Raw genomic sequence first — 23,451 nt, 5'->3', positions numbered from 1 at the left:
TGCTTTGAACAAAAAGCTCAGGAGCTACTCTTTTTGAAATTTTAAAACATTGTAGACTCTTATTTTCCCCTATATTGTGGCACAGGAGCCATATGTTAGATGAAGGAACTAAAAGCTTTTCAAGTGAGATGAGGCCTGAAGTACAAGTTCTGCTCACTACATTAAAGGGACCCTCCTTATGTTCTCTTTGGCTGGACAAGAGAGTGGAAAGCCAGGAGACACTCTTCTAGGTGGGGTCCCTTCGTTCTGTTCATATCATTCTGTAGGTGGACCTGGCATTCAGCTTCTTATTCCTAGTTGAAATTCATTACATCATTAGTTCATCTATATTTTCCCCCATCCCTATGTAGTGATTTCCAGGTAACAGCCAGTAAGCAATCAGATGCTCTGGGATGTCTTGTCCATATGGTAAGCCTCATCAACTAAACAGGCATTTAGAGCCTATGGAGAGGTTAGTTTATATCTTACGGTTTCAGACCATTCGTTTTTTACTCGTTTACAATTTATTTTTTGTATTCCTTGGGGTTTTTTGTTTGGTTGGTTGGTTTTGAAGTTTTGTTTTTGTTTTTTTTTGGTGCAGAGATTTAACCCAGGGCATTGAGTTTTGCTAGTTAAGCACTCTACCACTGAGTTGTTCCCCCAGCCCCAGGTGTAAAGTTTTAATATCCAACATGAGGTTAGAGGAACTGCTACCTAGTGAGTAGTGGTACTTAGGTTATAACTCTAATAACTAATAATTTATTAATCAAGAGAAAAAAATCCACTTTTACGTAACTATTTTAACTTTCTAATTATTTAAGTTTTTATTAGTTTCATTAAAGTATGTCACATGTAATTAAGATGTTTGAAAAAGATAAAATAAAAATTTTTTAGTATCTCCCTTATTGATTCTAAACTTCATCTAGTCATTGTGTAGCCAAGTTTTGGCCCTGCCCTCTGGCTTACACTAAGTTAAACCATATCTGGATCCTGAATGTTTCTAGGCTGCTTTTCCCTCACTGCTCTCCTGTGATTACCAACATGTATTTTATCTTCCTTTCCCCACCCCCACCCTTTTTTCTTTGGCAGCATTGAGGTTTGCACTCAGGGCCTCAAACTTGCTAGGCATGTGCTTTTACTGCTTGAGCCACTCTGCCAGCTTTTTTTGTGATGGTTTTTTTTCAAGCTAGGTCGAGAACTATTTGCCCAGGACTGGCCAGGAGCCTCCTGATCTCTGCCTCCTGAGTAGCTAGGATTACAGGTGTGAGCCACCCATGCCTGGCTCCTCCCTTACTTCTTATACTACAAATTTTTAAAAGCAAGTTTATAGTCATATAAGTATGGCTTCTGTTAGTAGTACCTTCTTCAAATAATAAAAATACCATTTTCTAAATTTTAAAGAAAACAGAAGCTTTATATTCATCAGGAATTTAGCTGCTAAACTAACTTCCTCACTTAGGATTTCTCTGCATGTTCCTTTACATTCCAATGACTTTAACAGCCTACTTTTGATAGAGTTTAGGGAATTAATTTTTTTCAAATGTTCTTTATAACCAGGCAAGTGTGGTTTTCTACAGTGTCTTAACATGATTTATAAAATCAGTGTTACCACTATTTCTACTTTACATAAAATGTGTAAGTAATTTCTTTCAGAAAGAAAATTGACTCAAAGTTAATTATCACTTAGACAGCTAGTAAATACCTGCCAGCCACTTCTTCTTGGAAAAGAAAACATAACACATAGAAAATCTCAGTTTATAGAGAATATTAATGATGCAGACTGACCTAAGAGAAGAGCATTAAAATCTTTAAGTAAATAAAATTAGTATCAAATTTGCTTTTATTTTTTTGCACTTGAGCAATCTTTCTTGGGTTCTTTTTGTTTTTACTTGGTTTTGGGTATGGAATCTAGGCCTTGCGTGTGCTAAGTATGTGTTTATCTATTGTTGCGCTATATCCTCCGCCCCCGTAAAATCTTAATGTTACCATTTTTTGTTAACTTTGTTCTAGAGTACTTGTGATATGATTTTTGTGTACATTTTCCATTAGAAATATTTTTTTTGATAACTGGGTATGGTGGCACTTGCCTGTTATCTTAGCACTTGGGAGGGTAAAGCAGGAAGATTGCAAGTTTGAGGCTAGCCTGAGCTATATTTGGAGACCTTGTCTTAAAAAAAAAAATTTTCCCCCTTGGCCTGGGAATGTAACTAAATGTAGAGTACATGCCTACCTTGTGCAAGACCCTGGGTTCCATCCTTATCACAGCAAAAACTTAAATAAATAATAGATAAATAAATGATTTTCCCTTGCATTAAGTAATGTTTTAACTTCCTTTAAATCCAAATAGGAATTTTATGAATTACCTATTAATTTACTTGTAAATTTTCAAGAGATTTACTCATTCTTAGCTAATATAATTTTTTTTTAATTTAATTGACTTTTAAGATCCCAACTAGAAAACTTCTGTTTCTTTACATTTCAGGGTACACTTGGACAATGGTGAAAGAGATGGAATATATATGCAGTGGACTAACCCAACCTATAACGTTCCCTGTCAGAGCAGCGTTAGTCAGGCAGTCTTGTTCTCAGTTGCTTTGGTTACTAAAGAAATCAAACAGGTATGTGTTAGTTTAACAGTACGTGCTGTACGTGTGAGTGTGTGTGAGAGTGAGAAACAGGAATAGTCAGGGCATGAAAGTGATGGAAGGACAGTATACGTGAGAGAAAGAGACAAAGAGAATGAAACGGATTAAGTACGCACATCCCCGCAGTAGATGGAAGCTTCTTCATGTACCTCCATTTAACACTGTTTTTACCCTATTCCACAAAAACGTTTTGTATGTAGTACATGCCCCCAAAATGTTGTTTTTGTTTTTTTTGGGTTTTTTTGCGGTACCGGGGTTTGAACTCAGGGCCTGCACCTTGAGCCACTCCACCAGCCCTGTTTTTGTGATGGGTTTTTTCGAGATAGGTCTTTTTTTTGTTGTTTGTTTGTTTGTTTGTTTGTTTACATGTGCATACATTGTTTGGGTCATTTCTCCCCCCTGCCTCCCTCCCTCACCCTTCCCCCCACTCCTCAGTTTCAGGCAGGTCCCGTTCTGCCCTTATCACTGATTTTGTTGAAGAAAGGACATGCATAGTAACAAAGACAAAGCGTTTTTGCTAGTTGAGTTAAGGATAGCTATACAGAGAGATTCCTATTGCTTTCGTGTACCCATGTGTTACGACCCATGTTCATCTCTAACTGATCTTTACATTGGTTCCTAAGCCCCTGCTCATGACAACCTCTGTCATTTTAAGGTTTCTGTATTAGTTCCTCTGGAGTGGGGACATCAAGTGCTTTCATGTTATGGGTTTTCTACCTATTCCTTTATCTCCCGTATGTGCCCTCCCCTTGTCATGTGACCCAAGTCCAACCACATTGCTGCATTTGCCCTAGATCTAAAGTCTGCATATGAGGGAGAACATACAATTTTTGGTCTTCTGGGCCTGGCTGACCTCGCTCAGAATTATGTTCTCCAGTTCCATCCATTTACCTGCAAATGATGAGATTTCATTTTTCTTCATGGCTGAGTAAAATTCCTTTGTGTACAAGTACCACATTTTCTTGATCCATTTGTCAGTAGTGGGGCATTTTGGCTGTTTCCATAACTTGGCTATTGTGAATAGTGCTGCAATAAACATGGGTGTGCAGGTGCCTCTGGAGTAATTGTGTTGCATTCCTTTGGGTATATCCCCAGGAGTGGGATTGCTGGATCATATGGCAGATCTATGTCTAGATTTTTAAGAAGACTCAAATTTTTTTTCAGAGTGGTTGCACCAGCTTGTATTCCCACCAGCAGTGGATTAGAGTTCCTTTTTTTCCACATCCTCACTAGCACTTGTTGGTGGTGGTGTTTTGGATGATGGCTATTCTAACAGGGGTGAGGTGGAATCTTAGTTTGGTTTTGATTTGCATTTTCTTTATGGCCAGAGATGGTGAGCATTTTTTCATGTGTTTTTTGGGCATTTGAATTTCTTCTTTTGAAAAAGTTCGGTTTAGTTCAGTTGCCCATTTCTTAATTGGTTGATTGATTTTAGGAGAGTTCAGTTTCTTAAGTTCCCTGTATATTCTGGTTATCAGTCCCTTGTCTGATACATAGCTGGCAAATATTTTCTTTCACTCTGTGGGTGGTCTTTTCAGTTTAGAGACCATTTCTTTTGTTGTGCAAAAGCTTTTTAATTTTATGAAGTCCCATTTGTCCATCCTTTCTCTTAGTGGCTGGGCTGCTGGGGTTCTAATGAGGAAGTCTTTGCCTATACCTATTTGTTCCAGAGTGTTTCCTGCTCCTCCCTGTAGTAACTTGAGAGTTTCAGGTGTGATATTTAGGTCCTTGATCCATTTTGAGTTGATACTAGTACAGGGTGATAGACATGGATCTAGTTTTAGTTTCTTGCAGACGGATAACCACTTTTCCCAGCAACATTTGTTGAAGAGGCTGTCTTTTCTCCATCGTGTGTTTTTGGCACCTTTGTCAAAAATGAGATGGGTATAGTTGTGTGGGTTCATATCTGGGTCCTCTGTTCTGTTCCACTGGTCTTCATGTCTGTTTTTGTGCCAGTACCATGCTGTTTTTATTGCTATTGCTTTGTAATATAGTTTGAAGTCAGGTATTGTGAGACCTCCAGCATTGCTGTTTTTGCTGAGTATTGCCTTGGCTATTCGTGGTCTCTTGTGTTTCCAAATGAATTTTAGGGTAGATTTTTCAATCTCAGTGATGAAAGTCATTGGGATTTTGATGGGAATTGCATTAAACATGTAGATTTCTTTCGGTAGTATAGCCATTTTTACTAGGTTGATTCTACCAATCCATGAGCACGGGAGATCTTTCCATCTTCTGTAGTCCTCCTCGATCTCTTTCTTCAGGATTTTGTAATTCTCCTTGTAGAGATCATTCACATCCTTTGCTAAATTTACTCCTAGGTATTTGATTTTTTTTGAGGCTATTGTGAATGGAATTGTTTCCATATATTCCTTCTCAGTTTGTTCATTGTTGGTATGTAGAAAAGCTAATGATTTTTGTAGGTTGGTTTTGTATCTTGCCACCTTACTGTAGCTGTTTATGGTGTCTAAGAGTTTTTGGGTAGAGTTTTTTGGGTCTTTAAGGTATAGGATCATATCATCTACAAATAAGATATTTTGACAGTTTCTTTACCTATTTCTATTCCTTTTATTTCTTCTTCTTGCCTAATTGCTCTGGCTAGAAATTCCAGTACTATGTTGAATAAGAGTGAAGATAGTGGGCACCCTTGTCTCGTTCCTGATTTTAGGGGGAATGGTTTCAGTTTTTCACCGTTAAGTATGATGTTGGCTGTAGGTTTGTCATATATAGCCTTTACAATGTTGAGGTACATTCCTTCTATTCCTAGTTTTCTTAGAGCTTTTATCATGAAGTGGTGTTGGATCTTGTCTAAGGCTTTTTCTGTATCTATTGAGATGATCAAGTGGTTTTTGTCTTTGCTTTTATTGATGTACTGTATTACATTTATACATTTGTGTATGTTGAACCACGTCTGGGATGGTTCATCCCTGGGATGAAGCAAACTTGGTCGTGGTGAATGATCTTTCTAATGTGTTGTTGGATTCAGTTTGCCATTATTTTACTGAGGATTTTTGCATTGATGTTCATTAGGGAAATTGGCCTGTAGTTTTAGAAAGATCTCAAATCAATGGCCTAACACTACAGCTGAAACTCCTAGAAAAACAAGAACAAACAAACCCCAAAACAAGCAGAAGGAAAGAAATAATTAAGATAAGGTCTGAAATCAATGAAATAGAAACAAAAAAAACCATACAAAGAATCAATGAAACAAAAAGTTGGTTCTTTGAAAAAATAAAGAAGATCGATAGACCCCTGGCAAACCTGACTAAAATGAGGAGAGAAAAAACCCAAATCAGTAAAATCAGAAATTCAAAATGAGAGATCACAACAAACACCATGGAAATCCAGGAAATCATCAGAGACTCCTTTGAGAACCTATATTCAAATAAATTTGAAAATCTCAAAGAAGTAGACAGATTTCTAGAAACCTACAAACACCCAAAACTGAACCAAAAGGATATTAATCGCCTGAATAGATCTATAACACAAAAAGAAATTGAAGCTGCCATCAAGAGCCTCCCAAAAAAGAAAAGTCCAGGACCTGACGGATTCACTGCTGAATTCTATCAGACCTTTAAAGAAGAACTAACACCAACTCTCCTTAAACTGTTCCACGAAATACAATGGGAAGAAACACTGCCTAACTCATTTTATGAAGCCAATATTACTCTCATCCCAAAACCAGACAAAGACACCTTGAGATAGGGTCTTATGAATGATTTGCCTGGACTGGCTTTGAACTGCAATCTTTTTGATCTCTGCCTCCTAAGTAGCTAGCATTACAGGCATGAGCCATTGGTGCCTGGCTCCCAAAAATGTTTTTTATTCTATTATAGAATAGTATATATTATAGAATATATTATAGTGGATATCTGTTTATCCACTCACAAAATGTTATGAATGGAGAAATTAGTTTCTCTTTGAATTCCACCACTTCAGAAATCTTTTTCATAAAAAATTTTATTCTTTCACTATGTAATAAGAATTAATTGGGTTACCTATTAAGTATTAAAGTATATTATAGAGGTACAGATATTAAAACAGTTTTTCTACTACTTTTTAAATAGACTAGTCAAGAAATGAGCCTAAATCTCTCATGGAACTTAGTGTAGGAACAGCTGGCATTGCCAATCATTGGAGCAAACGTTTAATAACTGGTGTTAGTACTTTGTTGACTGTGTGGAAAAACAATGCTAACAGCTTTCTGTAGTCCTACTTCCAAATTAAATTCCCATTGAATTAAAGACCTGAACATCAAACAGTAAATTTATAAGGAAACACAAGGGATGGTTTTTTAAAATGTAGTTTCAGGATGGAGAGCACTGAATTAAAGCAGTCGATCAAATTCTTTTTTTTTTATTCATATGTGCATACAATGTTTGGGTCATTTCTCCCCCCTTCCCCCCCCTTCCCTCCCTAACCCCCCGCCCCTCCCTCTCTCCCCCAGCCCCTCGCTAGCTACCCGGCAGAAACTGTTTTGCCCTTATCTCTAATTTTGTTGAAGAGAGAGTATAAGCAATAATAGGAAGGAACAAGGGTTTTTGCTGGTTGAGATAAGGACAGCTATACAGGGAGTTGACTCACATTAATTTCCTGTGCATGTGTGTTACCTTCTAGGTTAATTCTTTTTGATCTCACCTTGTCTCTAGTTCCTGGTCCCCTTTTCCTATTGGCCTCAGTTGTTTTTAAGGTATCTGCTTTAGTTTCTCTGCGTTGAGGGCAACAAATGCTAGCTAATTTTTTAGGTGTCTTACCTATCCTCACCCCTCCCTTGTGTGCTCTCGCTTTATCATGTGATCAAAGTCCAATTCCCTTGTTGTGTTTGCCCTTGATCTAATGTCCAGTCAAATTCTAACAAATTCTCATAAAGATCTCCAGAATTCTTGACAGTATTTCCTCATACCAGCATATGAGAAACATTCACAACATAAATGCATTTTGTTTTCATGGAGACTTAGTACTAAAATAACCATATACAGAAAAACTGTCAGACAATAGCTACATTTGTGAGAAAATACAGTCAAGGCTGAATATCCATTTGTGTACATTTTAAATTATCTTAATGATTTTGAATGGTTGTTTGACCTTGATGAAACTCACAGAGGCACCTGGTAACCCAGGAGATGAAATAAGTCCTTTAAACATAATCCAAGTGGACCCTGTAAAAATTAACATAGTCTGTTTTGTGGACATAATGAAAATTACCAAATGCTAACTGAACATTCCTGGACTGTCCAGTGTGACTAAGATAGTGTAAGAAATTTTAAAACATGTATTTTGCATTAAGCAGAAATTACACGTTTCTTAAGTATGCAGTATTAGTTCTTTCAAACTGGGTAGTGTTGGTTTATACAGAAACAATTTTTTTCTATGGTTTTTCACATGTAAATAGGTCATAACAAAAAATTACTTCTTTTTAGTAACGATAGAGAACTTTTAGCTTTAAAAAAATCTCATAATAAAGCATCTCTCAAAAGATGTTGAGAACATTGAATGTGATTATTTTCACCCTTTATTCTGAATCTATATAATGAAGTTGAAAAGGTTAGCAGCTCATTAATCCTTAGCCTGTGTTTTCATAGTAAGGACAAGCTTTGAGACTGTTGGGGAAGTTTTTTTATTTTCTTTTGTTTATTTTTTGTGGTGCTGGCGATGGAACCCAGGGCCTTGCACATGCTAGGCAAATACTCTACCACTGAGTTACATCCTCAGCCACGGAAAGACTTCTTTTTTTTTGTAGTACTGGGTTTGAACTCAGGGTCTCACGCTTGCTGGGCAGATACTCTTACTGCTTGAGCCACTCTACCAGCCCTTTTTTGTGATGGTTTTTTTCGAGATAGGGCCTGGTGAACTATTTGCCCAGGCTGGCTTTGAACCATGATCCTCCTGATCTCTGCCTTCTGAGTAGTTAGGATTACAGGTGTGAGCCACCAGCACCCAGGTAGGGAAAAATTTCTTAAATAATAAATTGTTACCATAAACAATTTATGAATTGCCTATATTTTAGAATATTGATTCTGACTAATACATAAATATGTATGTACGTAAAACTTAATTTTTAAAAATTACTTTAAAAGAATTTCAAGTTTTTATTGTATTTCAGGTTATCACTAGAAATATTAATATTATGACATTAAATATTAAATAGCATGAATAATACTTAAGAAAATATAGTAGATAGGATGTCAGATAATAAATTGCATTATATTTCATTATTCTTGTTTATGAACTGAATGTTAATTGTTTCAATTGTGTCAGTTTTATTAATATATTGTCTCAATTTTTGCTTGTGTGTGTAAATCTACTTTACTCTATGAAAATGGTTTTATATAGTTTATGCATGTAAGTACAGTTGCCTAGAACTTGAAGGTCTTTATGGGAGCTTTAACCTTCTTTTTAGTGATATGATATGCACAGTTGTCTCTCCTATTTCAACTTACATCCTAAATACATGACAAAGGAACGAGATGAAAATGGGTGGCTAAAAGAACACTGAATCATCACTATTAATGAAAAAACTATTTAGAATTCATTTTAACATCATCTTATTAATTTATAAAGCCAAATATATTTATAGTTTAATATTTTATCTTAAGTTAGCATTATAATGCATTTAACTTAATCTCATAATAGTAGCAAATATTTGAGATCATTAAATATTGTGTGTGTGTGTTTGCTGATGATCCAACCCAGACTTCATGCATACTAGGCAAGCACTGTACCATTGGACTATGTTCTCAATTCCTCAATCTATTTTTTTAAATCTGTAGTTTGTGGATGGTTTGTTTTCCATAGTAGCAAAACTAAAAGCTCAATATCTACTCTGTCATTTTACTGCCTTATACAATCATTTTCATCCTCCAAAATTATAATTTTGGAGTTTGATTGTTTTTGTAATTATTCTGTAGAAAAAGATAAAGAACTTTTTGACATTTTTACAGTCCTAGAGTTATTTATACTGTTTAAGATAGGAAGAAATAGTAAATTTATTATTTTCTAAAAATAGGCAAAAACACTGACATACTTAGTTATCTAGGCTGACATTAGTGATTCAAATAATAAAATCTGAGTAAGAGTCTGCTTTAAAAGACTAAAGGGTAGTCTTAGCTTGATGGTGGACCTAGGTGTTTAATTTTGCTCCTAATAGTTACCTCTTACTGTCTGATGCTTATGAGCTTACGTGATGACAGTAGTTTTGTTCGTCTTGATGAGCCACAAATCCTCAGTATTTAGAACCGTGCCTAGCACATCTCAGGGATTTAGTAAATACTTGTTAAATGGAAACACCAAATGCTCATGGGCATTGTTTAGTTAGAGAGGGTATTCAGAGCTAGTGCCTTCTGGAGAGTGAGTTTTGGTGTTTAAATATAAAAATAGTTATAAAACAATGTTAAACAGAATCTTAGAGGTTATTTTGGTAAGGTACTGCCAAATAAAGACCACGCCACGTGTGGAAAGGAAAGATTATTAGGAACCAGACTTCAGGGCTGTCACCCTTTTCGGGTTCAGAGTGAAGCAGCTTGGCTGAAAATGGGTAGTGGGCTATATAGGAGGGGCCAAGCCATGGGGGAGGGAGAGAATCTCTGGTCTCTGATTATCTGTGATCACCAGATGGAGCAGGTTGACATGCCTGGCTAGTTGAATAACTGGAAGTTCCTGAGTTGTCTTGCAAGCTGAGAAACAATCAGGCAGGGAGAAACAAATGGTCATAAATCAGGGGGTCTGGTTTCGGTGCTAGCCTCAGGACCTTCTGCCCACCCCAAGAATGCCAGGGACCTAATAATTTTAATTACTCTGGTGTCAGGTGCTACATAAATCATCATGTAATGTGCTCTAATGTCGATAATACAAATAGTATACTAAAAAGAGGAGCCGTTTCTAGAGAAACAATACTTAGTAACATCTCAACTTTAAACAATATTTTCATCTTGAATCAAGCTGTAGTGAATAGTGCACAAATGAATCTTGTAATGCTTAGAGAGCCACTGAAATAGTGCACTATCAGACAGTATTTCTGTGTCAAGGAACTTAACAATCACCTGCCAATACCTTTTTGCTTCTCATTTAAGTAGTTAATAACCCATTCTGCTGTCAAAACCATGAAGCATGGCAAAGTTCCAATTCTTGATAACATACCTGGTCAAGAACAGTTGCTCTGCTGAATTGTCAGTCATATTTTTTTTAAATTGGTGGTACTGAGGTTTAAATTTAGGTCTTTGTGCTTGCTAGGCAGGCACTCTACCACTTGGGCCACTTTTCCAACCCTTTTTGCTTTAGTTATTTCGGGGATAGGGCTCACTTTTTGTCCAGCCAGCCTGGATCCTGATCCTCCTGTTATACTTCCTGTGTAGCTGAGATGACAGGCCTGCACCACCTTGCCCAGCTATTGGTTGAGATAGGGTATCACTAACTTTCTTCCCAGGCTGACCTCAGGTAGTCTCTGCCTCTCTCCTAGGATCACAGGCACGAGCCACCACACCTTTTTTAAAGGTATAAGCAAGCAAACATGCAACCTTCTTTTGTCCCTTCTGCATTTCATATTATTGCATAAGCATAATGAGTATTTCTAATACAAGCAAGCGCATGGCAGTTTGGTTCCCAATCTCACTTCTTTTGCTAGACACCATCAAAAGCATAAGGAAAACAATCACAATAACAACAAAAACCCATGTACTACATTATTAGTAAACTAGAAGGCAGAGAGAATAAAAAAAATTCTGATTACTTGTAATTGTTCCAGAAATGACCGAGATTCACACAAGCTCTTATTGATATTGTGACCACCCAGAGGTACCATGTTTTTCAGTCTCTATTCACTTAATGTGCTTAAGGTACCATGTTTTGGCCAGTGGAATGTATATATCACTCTGCAACATTTTTCCTTTCAATATTTGTGTTCTGGATCATGAATATGATGGTAACTGTCAGCCTCTACTTAGATGGATAAGAATGCTTAGGGTTAACAGAGGGGAGAGAGAGTGAACCTGGAATCCACATGACCCCTGAAGCAGAGCCCACTCCCCCAACTTGAGACCTCCTTCCTACCTCTGGGCAGTTTTGAGAGAAATACAAACCCCTGTCATGTTGAGTTGCTGTATTTTGAAATTTCTGTGTTAAAACAGCTTAGCCTATGCTCCATAAACAATATACTGGCTATTTTTGCTTGCATTTCTTTTCCTCTGGAACTTTAGAATCAGCCTATTGGTTCAAAAGTGAAAAGACTATTTTTTCCAAAGAGATTTTTTTCGGTTATCATAAAGAGAATTGAAGGTTTATGATGTTGAAACTTCTACTCAAGAACAGACTGAGCATATATTTGTACAGTTCTTTTTTTGTGAGTTTTTTAGATATATTTTATCTTTTCTCTGCTTAGATATTTTACATTTTTTATAAAGTTTATTCTGAGTTATTTTATGTTAAGTTGCTATTTTAACAGGACCTTTGCTGCTGTTATATCTTGTTCTGGTTGTTTTATATATATATGAAATATGAATATGTATATATGAAGGCTAATGATTTCTGTATACTTGTATTGGGCCCAACTCTATATACCAAATTCTCCTATCATTTTTAATAGCCTTTCAGTTGATTTTCTTTAGTTTTCTAAGCAAAAACTATATTATTTTCAAGCAATGCTAATTTTGCCTCTTTTCAACTTATGTACTGCTAATTTTTTCTTTTTGAGGTATGTTGGTTTATACCTCTAGAACAGGGATTCTCAACTTGGCACAGTGTAACTCTTCCCAGGCAATGCCATTTTTGGTTGTCAGACTGAATGTGTGTGGCAGGAACTTGTGGTAGAAACCAGGGTTGTATCTTATATCGCACTGGACAGCCCCCCAGGGAAGAATTCTATTACCCAACGGTCTCTAGTGCCCATGTCAAGAACTCTTGAAAGGTCAAATAATACATCTCCTTCTTACCTATAATATAGCAAGAGCTTAGTATTCTGCAAAGATGCAGTCTAAAGAAGTATATATGTATATCCTTGTACATGTTGAATTTTACTAAGTGCCTTTTAAATTTCTATGACAGTAATCATAAATCATATTTCCCACTGTATCTATTAAAATAATCTTGATATCTCATAATATTCAACCATTCTCATGTTTCCCCACTTGATTATAATATATCAGTCTTTTAATGTGCTACTTGATTTTATTACTAACATTTTAGTTAGGATTTCTGCATTTAGAAGTGAGACTGGTCTGAATTTTTTTCTCAGTTTTAAGATTAAGTGTCATGCTTATTTATAAAATAAATTAGGAATGTTTCCTTTTTTTCATGTACTCTGGGATATTTAAAATACCATTGAAATGGTCTGTACCTTTGTTTTGGTAAACTAATCAGTGAAACCATCTAACCTGATACTTTCAGGAAATCTGAACTTGAGGAATCAATTTTCTTTATGATTAATGTGTTGGTTCTGTTTTCTATGACTTTGGAAGCCAGTTTTCATAAATTATATTTTCCTAGAAAATTGTTCATTTCATCCAGGTTTTAAATTTTATTTAGAGATGGTTGCTGAAATAGTTTATTACTCTCTTAGTTACTTGAGCTTTAATTTACTTGAGCTTTTCCCCTTGTTTCTCTCTTTTGTGGGCAGGGACTGGGTTCGGTCTCAGGGCTATGTGCTCTATGTGCTTGCAATGTAGGTACTCTGTCATTGGAGCCACACCTCCGGTTCTTTCCCTTGTTTCATGATTAAACTAGATAATAATCTTTTTAAAAAAGAATCAGCTCTTGGATTTATTTATTTTTCTGACTTATGACTCATTAATTTCTGCCTTTTATCTTTTAAGATTCTATTTTATGTAGTTTTCATTTTTTTCCATTGGATGCTTAGTTTACTTAATTTTCATTTTTGTGTTCATTAATACTGTAAGCCCACCTTATTTATGAATTTATTAACATAAATTATTTTTATGTTATTTTTAACCACAGTCAAAAATAATAAATTTTAAAAATCAAAAGAAATTTCAAAACATCTTAAATTCCTGTGAATGCATTCTGCAGCTGAGTAGACGCAGAGAAGTTCTCAGTCAATTCAGCCATATGGCCACCTGTGTTGAAATCTTTGCATGATCTACTGAGTGTTTCCCTGCCCTTAATTTTGTGAGCATCTGCCTCCCAAAAAGCAAATGGTGCCCACAGAGCAGAGTAAAAATTAATGTGCTTAATAAAAGAGGGAAAATGAAAATTTGACATTTGTTGAAAGGCAGACCATCATCTTTAGCAGCAGTGGGGTGGCATTATGAGCAAAACGAATCAAGCATCCATAGCATAGCCTTGAATTCTGCATGTCCTGAGCATGCTAGATTTCCTCAGCTGGTCTCATATGAACCACATCCTGTTGATGCCACTGTCTACTTTGTATTTATGATCATTAATTATATTTATTAATATAAGCCTTTAAGACCATACCTTTTCTTTTGCCCACTATTTGAGCTGCGTCCTCTGCTGTTATATAGCTTTTCATCATTAATTTTTCAATATTCTGAAACTGTGGCTTTTTTTCTTTTCTCTCAAAAGTTATTTAAGAGAAATTTTTTTAGGCATTTAAGTGGTAGAATTTTAACATTTTGACTTTATTAACTTCTGGCTTTATTGTCTGATCATCAAATAATGTTTATATTTCTACTGGTAGAGTTTTTATTGAAAATCAGTTGACTACAAGTATGTAGGTTTATTTCTGGGCTCTTTGTTTTGTTCCATTGGTCTATGTGTCTGTTTTTATGTCAATACCATGACATTTGATTATTGTAATTTTGTAATGTGACTTTAAATCAAGAATGTGATGCCTCCAGCTTTGATCTTCTTGTTCAAGGTTGCTTTGATTTTTATGGGAGCTTTAGGATTTATATTTCTATTTCTATGAAAAATGTCATTGGAAATTGGAGTAGGGATTTTTATTTATTTATTTATTAATATTATTTTTATATCGGGGGTACATTGTGACATTTACAAACATTCTTACAATATATCATAGTTGAATTCATCCCCTCCATCATTCTTCTTTAAACCCCTACCCCAATTTCTGGAATAGTTTCAACTCATTTTTCTATTTTCATACATGAGTACATAGTATTTCCAACATATTCACTCTCTTATACAATTTCCTTGTACCTTCCTCCCTCCCACTGACACCAGCCTTCCCAGACAGGACCTGATTTGCCTTCCTGTTCTGTCTTTTTTTTTTTTAATGACATTACAGGATGTTTCATTGTGACATTTCCATGAATATTTGTTTTATAACCCTAATTGGTTCATACCCTCTATTTTTGTCCTTTCTACCCTAGTCCCCTTCTTACGGTGATTTCAACGGGTTTAAAATTTCTATATTCATTCTTGTATAGGAAGTATGTATAGAAAGTACATCAGCCGTATTCACCTTCTTAACTTCTTTCTTTTATCCTTTTACCCTCCGTTTCCCATTAGTGACATCCCCTTAGCGTGACCTGTTTTTCATAATATTGCTTGCATTTGTATTGGCTCTGTCTTCCACATATGAGAGAAAACATGTAGCCGTTGGCTTTCTGAACCTGACTAACTTCACTTAAGTTAATATTTGGAGTAGGGATGTCATTAAATCTGTAGATTGATCTGAGTAGTATGGACATTATTTTTTTTTTGTGGTTTCTTTTTTTTTTTTAAAGTGTGCCTTGTGCTTGCTAGACAGATGCTCTACCAATTGAGCCATGCCCCTAGCGCTTTTTTGCTTTAGTTATTTTCCATATAGGGTCTTGTGCTTTTTGCTGGAGACCAGCTTCAGACTGTGATCTTCCTACCTCTGTCTCTCATGTAGCTGGGATTATAAAATATACACCACCACACACCCAGGTTGTTTTGTTGAGATGAGGTCTTGCTGTTTGCCCAGGCTGTCCTTGAACAGCAATGCTCTCAATCTCTGCCTCCTGAGTAGGAGTTACAAGAGTACGCCACCACTCCTGGTCATTTTAGCAATATTATTCTAACCTCCGAACATAGGATATGTTTATATTTATCATTTCAATATCTTCCATTGATGTTTTAGTGTACAGATATCTCACCTCTTTTGTTAAACTTATTCCCAAGTATTCTTTTTTGATGCTGCTGCAATTGGAATTCCTTTACTGATTTTTACATGTTCATTTTGTATCCTGTAACTTTACTGACTTGTTTATTGCTTTGAACAGGTTTTTGCTGTGGGTCTTTAATGGTTGTCTATATCTAAGATCATTTCATCTGCAAACACGGACAGTTTTACTTCTTTTTTTTTCCAGTTTGGATGCTTTTTATTTCTTTTTCTTTACTAATGGATTTGGTTAAGACTTCTACTGGTATGTTCAATAGATATGGTGAGAATGGACATCTTTGTCTTCCTAATATTAGAGGAATGCTGCTGGCATCTCACCATTGAGTATGATGTTAGTTGTGGGCTTTTCATATTAGCTTTTATTATGTTCAGGCACATTTCTTCTATATCTAATTTGTTGCATTTTTATCATGAAAGGACTGAATTATATGCCTTTTCTATCTGTATCAGCATGATCATATGATTGTTATCGTTTACTCTGTTAATGTAGTGTATCATTTATTGATTTATATGTGTTGAAATGTCTTCTATCCCAGGGATAAAGCCCACTTGATCATAGTACAGGATCATTTTAATGTCTTGTTAGATTCAGTCTAGTACTTTTTGGAGGATTTTTTCATTTATGTTCACGAGGGATACTCTTTTTTTGTAGTATCCTTGTCTGCCTTTGGCATCAGGGTAATCTGGCCTCATAAAATGAATTTGGGAAGTACTCCCTCCTGTAATTTTGTTTGAAAGACTTTGAGGATTGACATTAATTCTTGTTAAAACATTTGGGAGAATTCATCAGTGAAGCCAAGCCATCTACCCCTGAGCTTTCCTTTTTTGGAAGATTTTTTATTGCTGACTCAATCTCCTTTTTCATTATTGATTTGTTCAAATTTTCTGTTTCTTCATGACCCAGTCTTGGTAGGTTGAATGTTTTAGGAATGTATCCATTTCTACTAGCTTATCCAATAATTATAACTGTATAATTGTAAGTGGTAGGTCCTTTATATTTCTGTGGTATCAACTGCAACATCTCCTTTCATTTGTAATTTTTAAAATTTGAATCTTCTCATTTTTCTTGGTTCATCTAGCTGAAAGTTTTTCAATTTTATCTTGTTAAAAACCAACTTAGTTTTATTGATCTTTTATTTTGCTACCCTTTTATTGATTCCTTCTTTCTGCTAACTTTTGGTGCACTTTTCTTCTTCTGGTTTATTGAGATGTAAAAGTTAAGTTGCTTATTTATGCCTTCCTTTTTCTTACGCATTTACATTATTAGGTTTCCCCTTAGCACAGCTTTTTCTGCACCCCGTAAGTTTTGGTTCCATTTTTGTTCATCTCAGTGTATGTTTTTGTTTTCCTTTTGATTTTTTTCTTTGACTTATTAGAGTATGTTGTTTAATTTCTACATATTTGTGAAAATTTCAGCTTTCCTCTTATTACTGATTTCTAGTTTCATACAATTGTGTCCAGAAAAGAAACATGATATACTTTTAGACATCTTAAATGTGTTAAGACTTGTTTTGTGGACCAACATATGACCTATTCTGGAAGGTGTTCTGTATGCACTTGAGAAGAATGTGTATTCTGCTTGCTCTTGGGTGGACTCTTCTGTGTATGTCTCTTAGGTCCATTTGCTCTAATGTGAAGTTCAAATGCAGTGTTTCCTTATTGATTTTCTGTCTGCATAATCTGTTTCTGTAGGGATGTCTCCTGTATTACATTGCATTCTGTCTCTCCTTTCAGATCTGTTATCTATTTGCTTTATATAATATTTAAGTGCTCCCATGTTGTGTGTATATATATTTGCAATTACTATATCTTCTTAATGAGTTGACCCATTACCATTTTATAATGGCCTCCTTTGTTTCAAGGAACAGTTTTGTTTATTTGTTTTTGTTACTTAAAGTCGTTTGTGTTATGTAAGTACAGCTATCCCTGCTCTTTTGGTTACCATTTTCTTGGAGTATATATATTTTTTATCCCTTCAATTTCAGCCTGTCTGTGTCCTTACTAATAAAGTACATCTCTTGTAGGGAGTATATTTTGGATCTTGCTTTTTTATCCAGTTATCTACTTTATGTAATTTGACTGGAGAATGTATTCCATTCAGTTTGAACTTGCTATTGTCATTTTGTTAATTGTTTTCTGACTATTGTTTAGTCACTTTGTTCCCTCTCTTCTGATCTTCCTTTTAGATGTGATTTTTTTTTTTCTTTTTGAGATGGTCTCACTAAGTACCCAGGCTGGCCTCAAACTCACTATATATTACCCAAGCTTACCTCAAATTCATGATCTTCCTGCCTCAACCTCCTGAGTGCTGGGATTACAGATGAGCACCACATGTCTAGCCCTACAGTGATGCACTTTTATTCCTTTATGTTTTGTGAATCTACTAAAAGATTCCTCTTTATGATTATCACAAAGCTTACATACAAAACTTATGGCTATAACAATCTATATTAAATTGATAGCAACTTCATTCATATATAAAAACTATACTTTTTATTGATTATTCTTCAATATCACTTTGAATCTCTTTATATTATATACATATTGAAAAATTACTGTAGCCATATTTAATACCTTTATCTTTTAACTTCTTTTTACAACGATTAAAGGTAATTTATGCATAATCATTGCATCTATGCACCACCAATCTGAATTTGACTCTATATTTACCTTTGCCAGTGAATTTTATATTTTCTCATGTTTGTATGTTACTATTCAGCATCTTTTATTTTAATTTGAAGAACCCTCTTTAACATTTCTTATAAAGCTGGTCTAGTGATAAACTCACTCAGCTTTTGTTTGTCTGAGAAAGTCTTTATATAGCATTATGGAATTTTTCTTGTATGTGACAAATAGCTTCTGTTTTGCTGCTTTTAAATGTCTTTCTCTCCCCCTCTTTCCCTGTTTCCCTTTTTCTGCCTCTTCCCTCCCCTCAAGAAGTACTGAGGTTTGAACTTAGGGCCTTGTGCTTGCTAGGCAGACACTCTTTACCACTTGAGCCATGACCCTAGCCAGTCTCTTTTTCTTTCATTTGTGATAATTTGATTATATCTTAGAGTAATCTTCTTTGGGTTGATCCTGTTGGAGGAAGTTTGCATTTCCTGAATCTGAGTGTCAATATCTCTCCATAAACTTGAGAAGTTTTTGGCTATTATTTCTTTCATCTTTCTGTCCTTTTTTTCTCTTTGCCTTCTTGGACCTCTGTGTTGCATATACTTGTTTGCTTGAAGGTGTCCCATTAATCCTCTAGAATGTCTTCACACTTTTTTTCTGTTTTTTTTTCATTGCTGGTAAACAATTTCAAATGACCTGTTTTTGAGTTCAGTCTTTCTTCTGCTTGATTGAGTATGCTGGTGAGGGTCTTTATTGCATTTTTAATGTCATTCATTATATTGTTTAGTTTCAAGATTTCTGATTGGTTCTTATTTTAAGATTTTGTTCCTTTGTTGAATTTCTAATTTTGTTCATGTATTTTTTTCCTGACTTCATTCTCTTACCTGTGTACTCTTATAGCTTGCCCAGATTCCTTAAAATAATTATTTTTACTGCTTTCCAAGGCATTTCATAGATCTCCATTTCTTTCAGGTTGGTTGTAAGAAAATTATGTTCTTTTGGTAGTGTCATGTTTTCTTGATTTTTTTTGTGTTCCTTGAAGTCTTACTTTACTTCATAGCAGCAGTTGGCTTCTTGGGTTCTACTGAACTTCAAGACAGAAAGATCTTCACCAGCTAGCTTGGGTCAAGATTCTGGGAGTCTTTTATACCTTTTCTCTGGATATACCTACTTTACTCATATTATTTCCTCTTTTATGCTTTCTCTTGTGCTGGAAAGCCAGGCTGGGTGCTGAGAACCTCCCATTTCTTTTCCATAATGCACTATCCTTTTGTTTTGAAGGGTAAGCACATTTTCCCAATCCAACAGAGTCAGGCTGGCCATTCATTCAGCATGTGCTCATTCATCATGTTCAGAAGCTTGCTTGCATCTGTGAGGATGAGCATGGGACATGGGTTAAGGGGTCAGAGAGCACTGGGAGAGGCGTGGGGGTCAGTTGAACATCCACATGTGATGCAGTCTACAAGGTTTATAGGTAAAACTCTTGGTGGAGACTGTAACATGGTTAGTAGAAACTGCAGTCTTTTGTTAAGTTCCATGCCTTGGTTGCTGTGAGTCCTCACCCCTTTTCCCTTCTGCTGATAAGATTGTCTCAGTGTTCTAGGTAGAGCAAAAAAGAACTGGACCACATGTGCATCATCCCACATGGTTAGGGAAGCTGGTATTCACTGTGTTCCTATTTTCCCCCTTGGGAGAAAACATAAACCAAGGAAGTCTCTTGGCATTGAACTGGGTTGTGTTGAGGGAGGGGCAATATGGGTAATGTGAAACTGTTCTTTATACACCTCTTCAATGCATCTATTTTTGGATTTTCTTGTGCTCCCTTGGGGTGGTGAGACCTTTCCACTGGACTCTCAGGCTCCCACCAGGTACTTTTTTCATGTGTTGCCACATGAAAAAATCAGTTTTCCTATGGGAGGGTAAGGACTAAAAATTACTCTTGTTACATTGTCAATGTTAAATATCTTGCTCTTGTAACTCACTGAGTATAACTTAGTCATACACCTATACCTACCTTCAGGTGAAGCTGGGAAATGTAGCTTTTATTTTGTGTAACTTTGCATCTAGATACAATTTGGGGAATATTGAATAAAACTTCTAGCTTTTGTCACACATTTACATAGATTGTCTTTCATGCCTCTTTGTTTTCTTTAAGGATTGTTTCTAATTATTTAAATAAGCAAAACATTGGTTCAGAAACCAAATAGGGTTACACTGTGAAAAGCCTCTATCTCATCTACATCGTCCTTCTGCCCAACCTCACTAACCACAGTTGTCAGTTTCTTATTAATCAATTATTAGCTTCTTCATGCATATAAGAGTAAATGTTAATATAGTTTATTTTCCCTTCCTTTTAAAACAACATATCCCTTTTGTATACCTTGCTTCTGGGGAGAGTGAGGAAGAGAGGAGGGACTTTTGAGGGAGCAGGAAATACTGTGATGGAATAAGGGACTCATAGGTGCCTTCTAAGGTGCTGGCCATCTAGGCTTTCTTGCTTTGTGTTTTGGCTACACTGGCATGTGTTTTACAATGATTTGTTAAAATACACATGTATGTTTTATGTGCCAGGTGTGTTTTTTCACAAAAAAGGATTTTAAAATGTGGCTTCAGAGTTAACTTAAATAAAATTTAAGCTTTTATTTTCCCCATTTCCATTTAAATATAATGGAAGGGAACATTAAATCAGGCAAAATAGCACTAAAGCTCTTCTTTTAACCTAAATGATCATATCTGTGTCTTTTTCTAAGGCTTGTTGCCATGGTGTTCAGATAAATTAATAGCTTCCCTTTTAGGAAAAAATACAGGTTTCAAAACTAATTTTCATTTTTTCTTTTCTGTGATCTCTGCTATAGTTTTAAATTCTTTTTGGTTTGTCATATAATACTGCTATGAAACAAAGTCCAAAGTACTTTCCTTTGTTATATTTCCAAAGTCACCACTTAGGAGGACAGGAGTATGTCATTGTAACAGGACCATATGTCTCAGACAGCTATTTCTTTTCATCATTAGTAGAAGTGCTTTGGAGAGTTTTCCCTTGATTCTGTTATACTTAGCAGCTTTGCATTTCCCTAGACTCTAATGCAACAGTAGTAGTGTCACTAGAAAAAATGAAAGTATGGAATATAAATAATGAGATCCTGGCATATCCATATATTCTAAAATTTGCATATGCTATTGCTCTTTCACTTCAGAAATGGGTGTAAATTTATTGTTTGTTACTCTTAATGGTATCTCTTGGCATTCTGTTATCTTATGCAAAAATCCCCAAAAGGAAAGGAAAGGCCATTATCTGTGAGTGAATGTTGGGAATGTCAGTGACATTCACGTCTCTTCGCATGCTCTTCCAGTCGTGCTTTTCACTCTGACCAGGCTACTGAACAAACCCAAGTTTCAGTGGTACTATTCTGTGATCAGCAACAGTCTCTTCAGTTCTTTTTGTCAAAATTTGACCCATTTCCAGTGCCACCAATCTGGGTTTCTAAAACCATTTATTATTCCTATAATTCAAATGCAGCAGTCATGTAAGTTAGACAATAGCAGTGTGAATTTTTTGCCTCTGGTCTCTTTGATGTTGATAAAGGAATGAAATAAGAAAACATAGTTACACCATCACTAATTTTTTTCATTTTGTACATTTGGTTTAGAGAAAATGGGTGGTTTTTAGACTTATTGGAATTGCTTGTTGCTGTTTCTTATCTTTTATTTTTAACTGTATAGTTCTGTTTTGTTTTAATACAGGTACAGCCTGACAATTTGGACTGGAAAATATGATAACTATTCCGTTGAAGATTTACTTTATATTAGAGATTGTTTTGATAAAAACCAAGTTTTCTACGACATTTTGGAACCACAAAATCATGAATTTAAACAAGCCATTGGAATCAAAGTTAATCTCTAAAAAGAAGATTCTTCTATATTATTTCCTTTATTTTGGTTTCATAATTCTCTTCTTTGGTCTGAATTAATTGCCATATCAGTTATGATTACCGGCTTATGCTCAATTTATCCAATCAAAAAATACTTGTTTCTTACTCTGTTAGAGATATGTCCTTATAATATTGTACTTACACAAAAGATTTGGAAAAACGAGGTTTCAGTTCCCTAAATTAGTAGTAATTTAGGAAATGTGTCCTCAGCTAGGTTGTAAGTTCCTTAATGGTAAGGATTTGTAAGTAAGTATCTTTTGCCCTGCTTGCAAATTCCTGAGCATGGCATTCAGAAAAAATATGTTCCTTCTTTGATTTATTAAAATGTGATTTGCCAGACAATGTCCTAAGGTGTAACTTGCCTTTTGCTAATCAGCCATTTTTCCCCCAAAGAATGTGTTTGTTCTATATAGAGAAAAGAGCTTTGATTTTGAATTCAGTCAGATTTTCCTTACAGCTCCACCTCTATCTCTTACTAGCTAGACTTTGGATTATCTTTAATGCCATCAACTCTTGGCTTATCTATAAAGTGCATGGGGCAGGGAATGAATTCTCTGATGAAGCTGTGAGGATTGAGATTCATGTAACAGAGACATCTAGCTCAATGCCCATCACATAGGGAATGCTTAGCATAGCTCCTTTAAAAAAATCTTGCTGGCAGAGTGGCTCAAGTGGTAGAGCACCTCCCAAGCAAGTATGAGGCCCTGAGTCCAAACCCTAGTTCCACCAAAAATCCCTATGACTTACCATGATCATGTACACTTACAGATCTAAGAGACACAACGTGAAGCACTGTACAACATACAAGTACTTAAAGGGAATAATTATAGTGTTTCTGCTTTAAAATTCATCTCTAGTGAGTGCAGATACCTAAAACTTCATTTTTGTGATTGTCAAAGATGAAAAGTGCAATTTCATTTTAGTATTTTAACAACTTCAATAAAAATAATTTAAAAAATAATAGTAAAAATATTTAAGCCAGGTGTAGTGGTGCATGCCTGTAATCCCAGCACTCGGGAGACTGAGTAGGGTTATCACAAGTTTGAGGCCAGCCTGGACTACATAGACCTTGTCTCAAGTAACCAAGAAATTTAATTTGTGAGGTTTTTTTACAATGATTATACATTAATTTTTTTGAAGAGACTTGAATTAATAAATAAGCCACATTTTGATGGAATATGGAATACAATTTATTTGTCCAGAATGAATTACT

The 23,451-nt window shown here is 35.5% G+C and overlaps 1 protein-coding gene across 1 annotated transcript in view; it reads left to right on the top strand.

Moving 5' to 3' along the window:
• The window catches only part of Fam151b (family with sequence similarity 151 member B), a 33,646-nt gene extending 11,066 nt beyond the window's left edge, over positions 1 to 22,580 (top strand). The window contains exons 5-6 of the mRNA XM_074077212.1: positions 2,462 to 2,597; positions 22,051 to 22,580. Of these exons, the coding sequence (XP_073933313.1) occupies positions 2,462 to 2,597; positions 22,051 to 22,210 (296 nt within the window). The 3' untranslated portion in view covers positions 22,211 to 22,580. The remainder of the gene's footprint in view (positions 1 to 2,461; positions 2,598 to 22,050) is intronic.
• The last annotated feature ends 871 nt before the right edge of the window (positions 22,581 to 23,451 follow it).

Source organism: Castor canadensis, chromosome 6 (genome assembly GCF_047511655.1).
Source record: "Castor canadensis chromosome 6, mCasCan1.hap1v2, whole genome shotgun sequence".
Lineage (NCBI taxonomy): Eukaryota > Metazoa > Chordata > Mammalia > Rodentia > Castoridae > Castor > Castor canadensis.
Note: the sequence above shows the minus strand (reverse complement) of the source record. Positions and strands in the feature narration are given on the sequence as shown.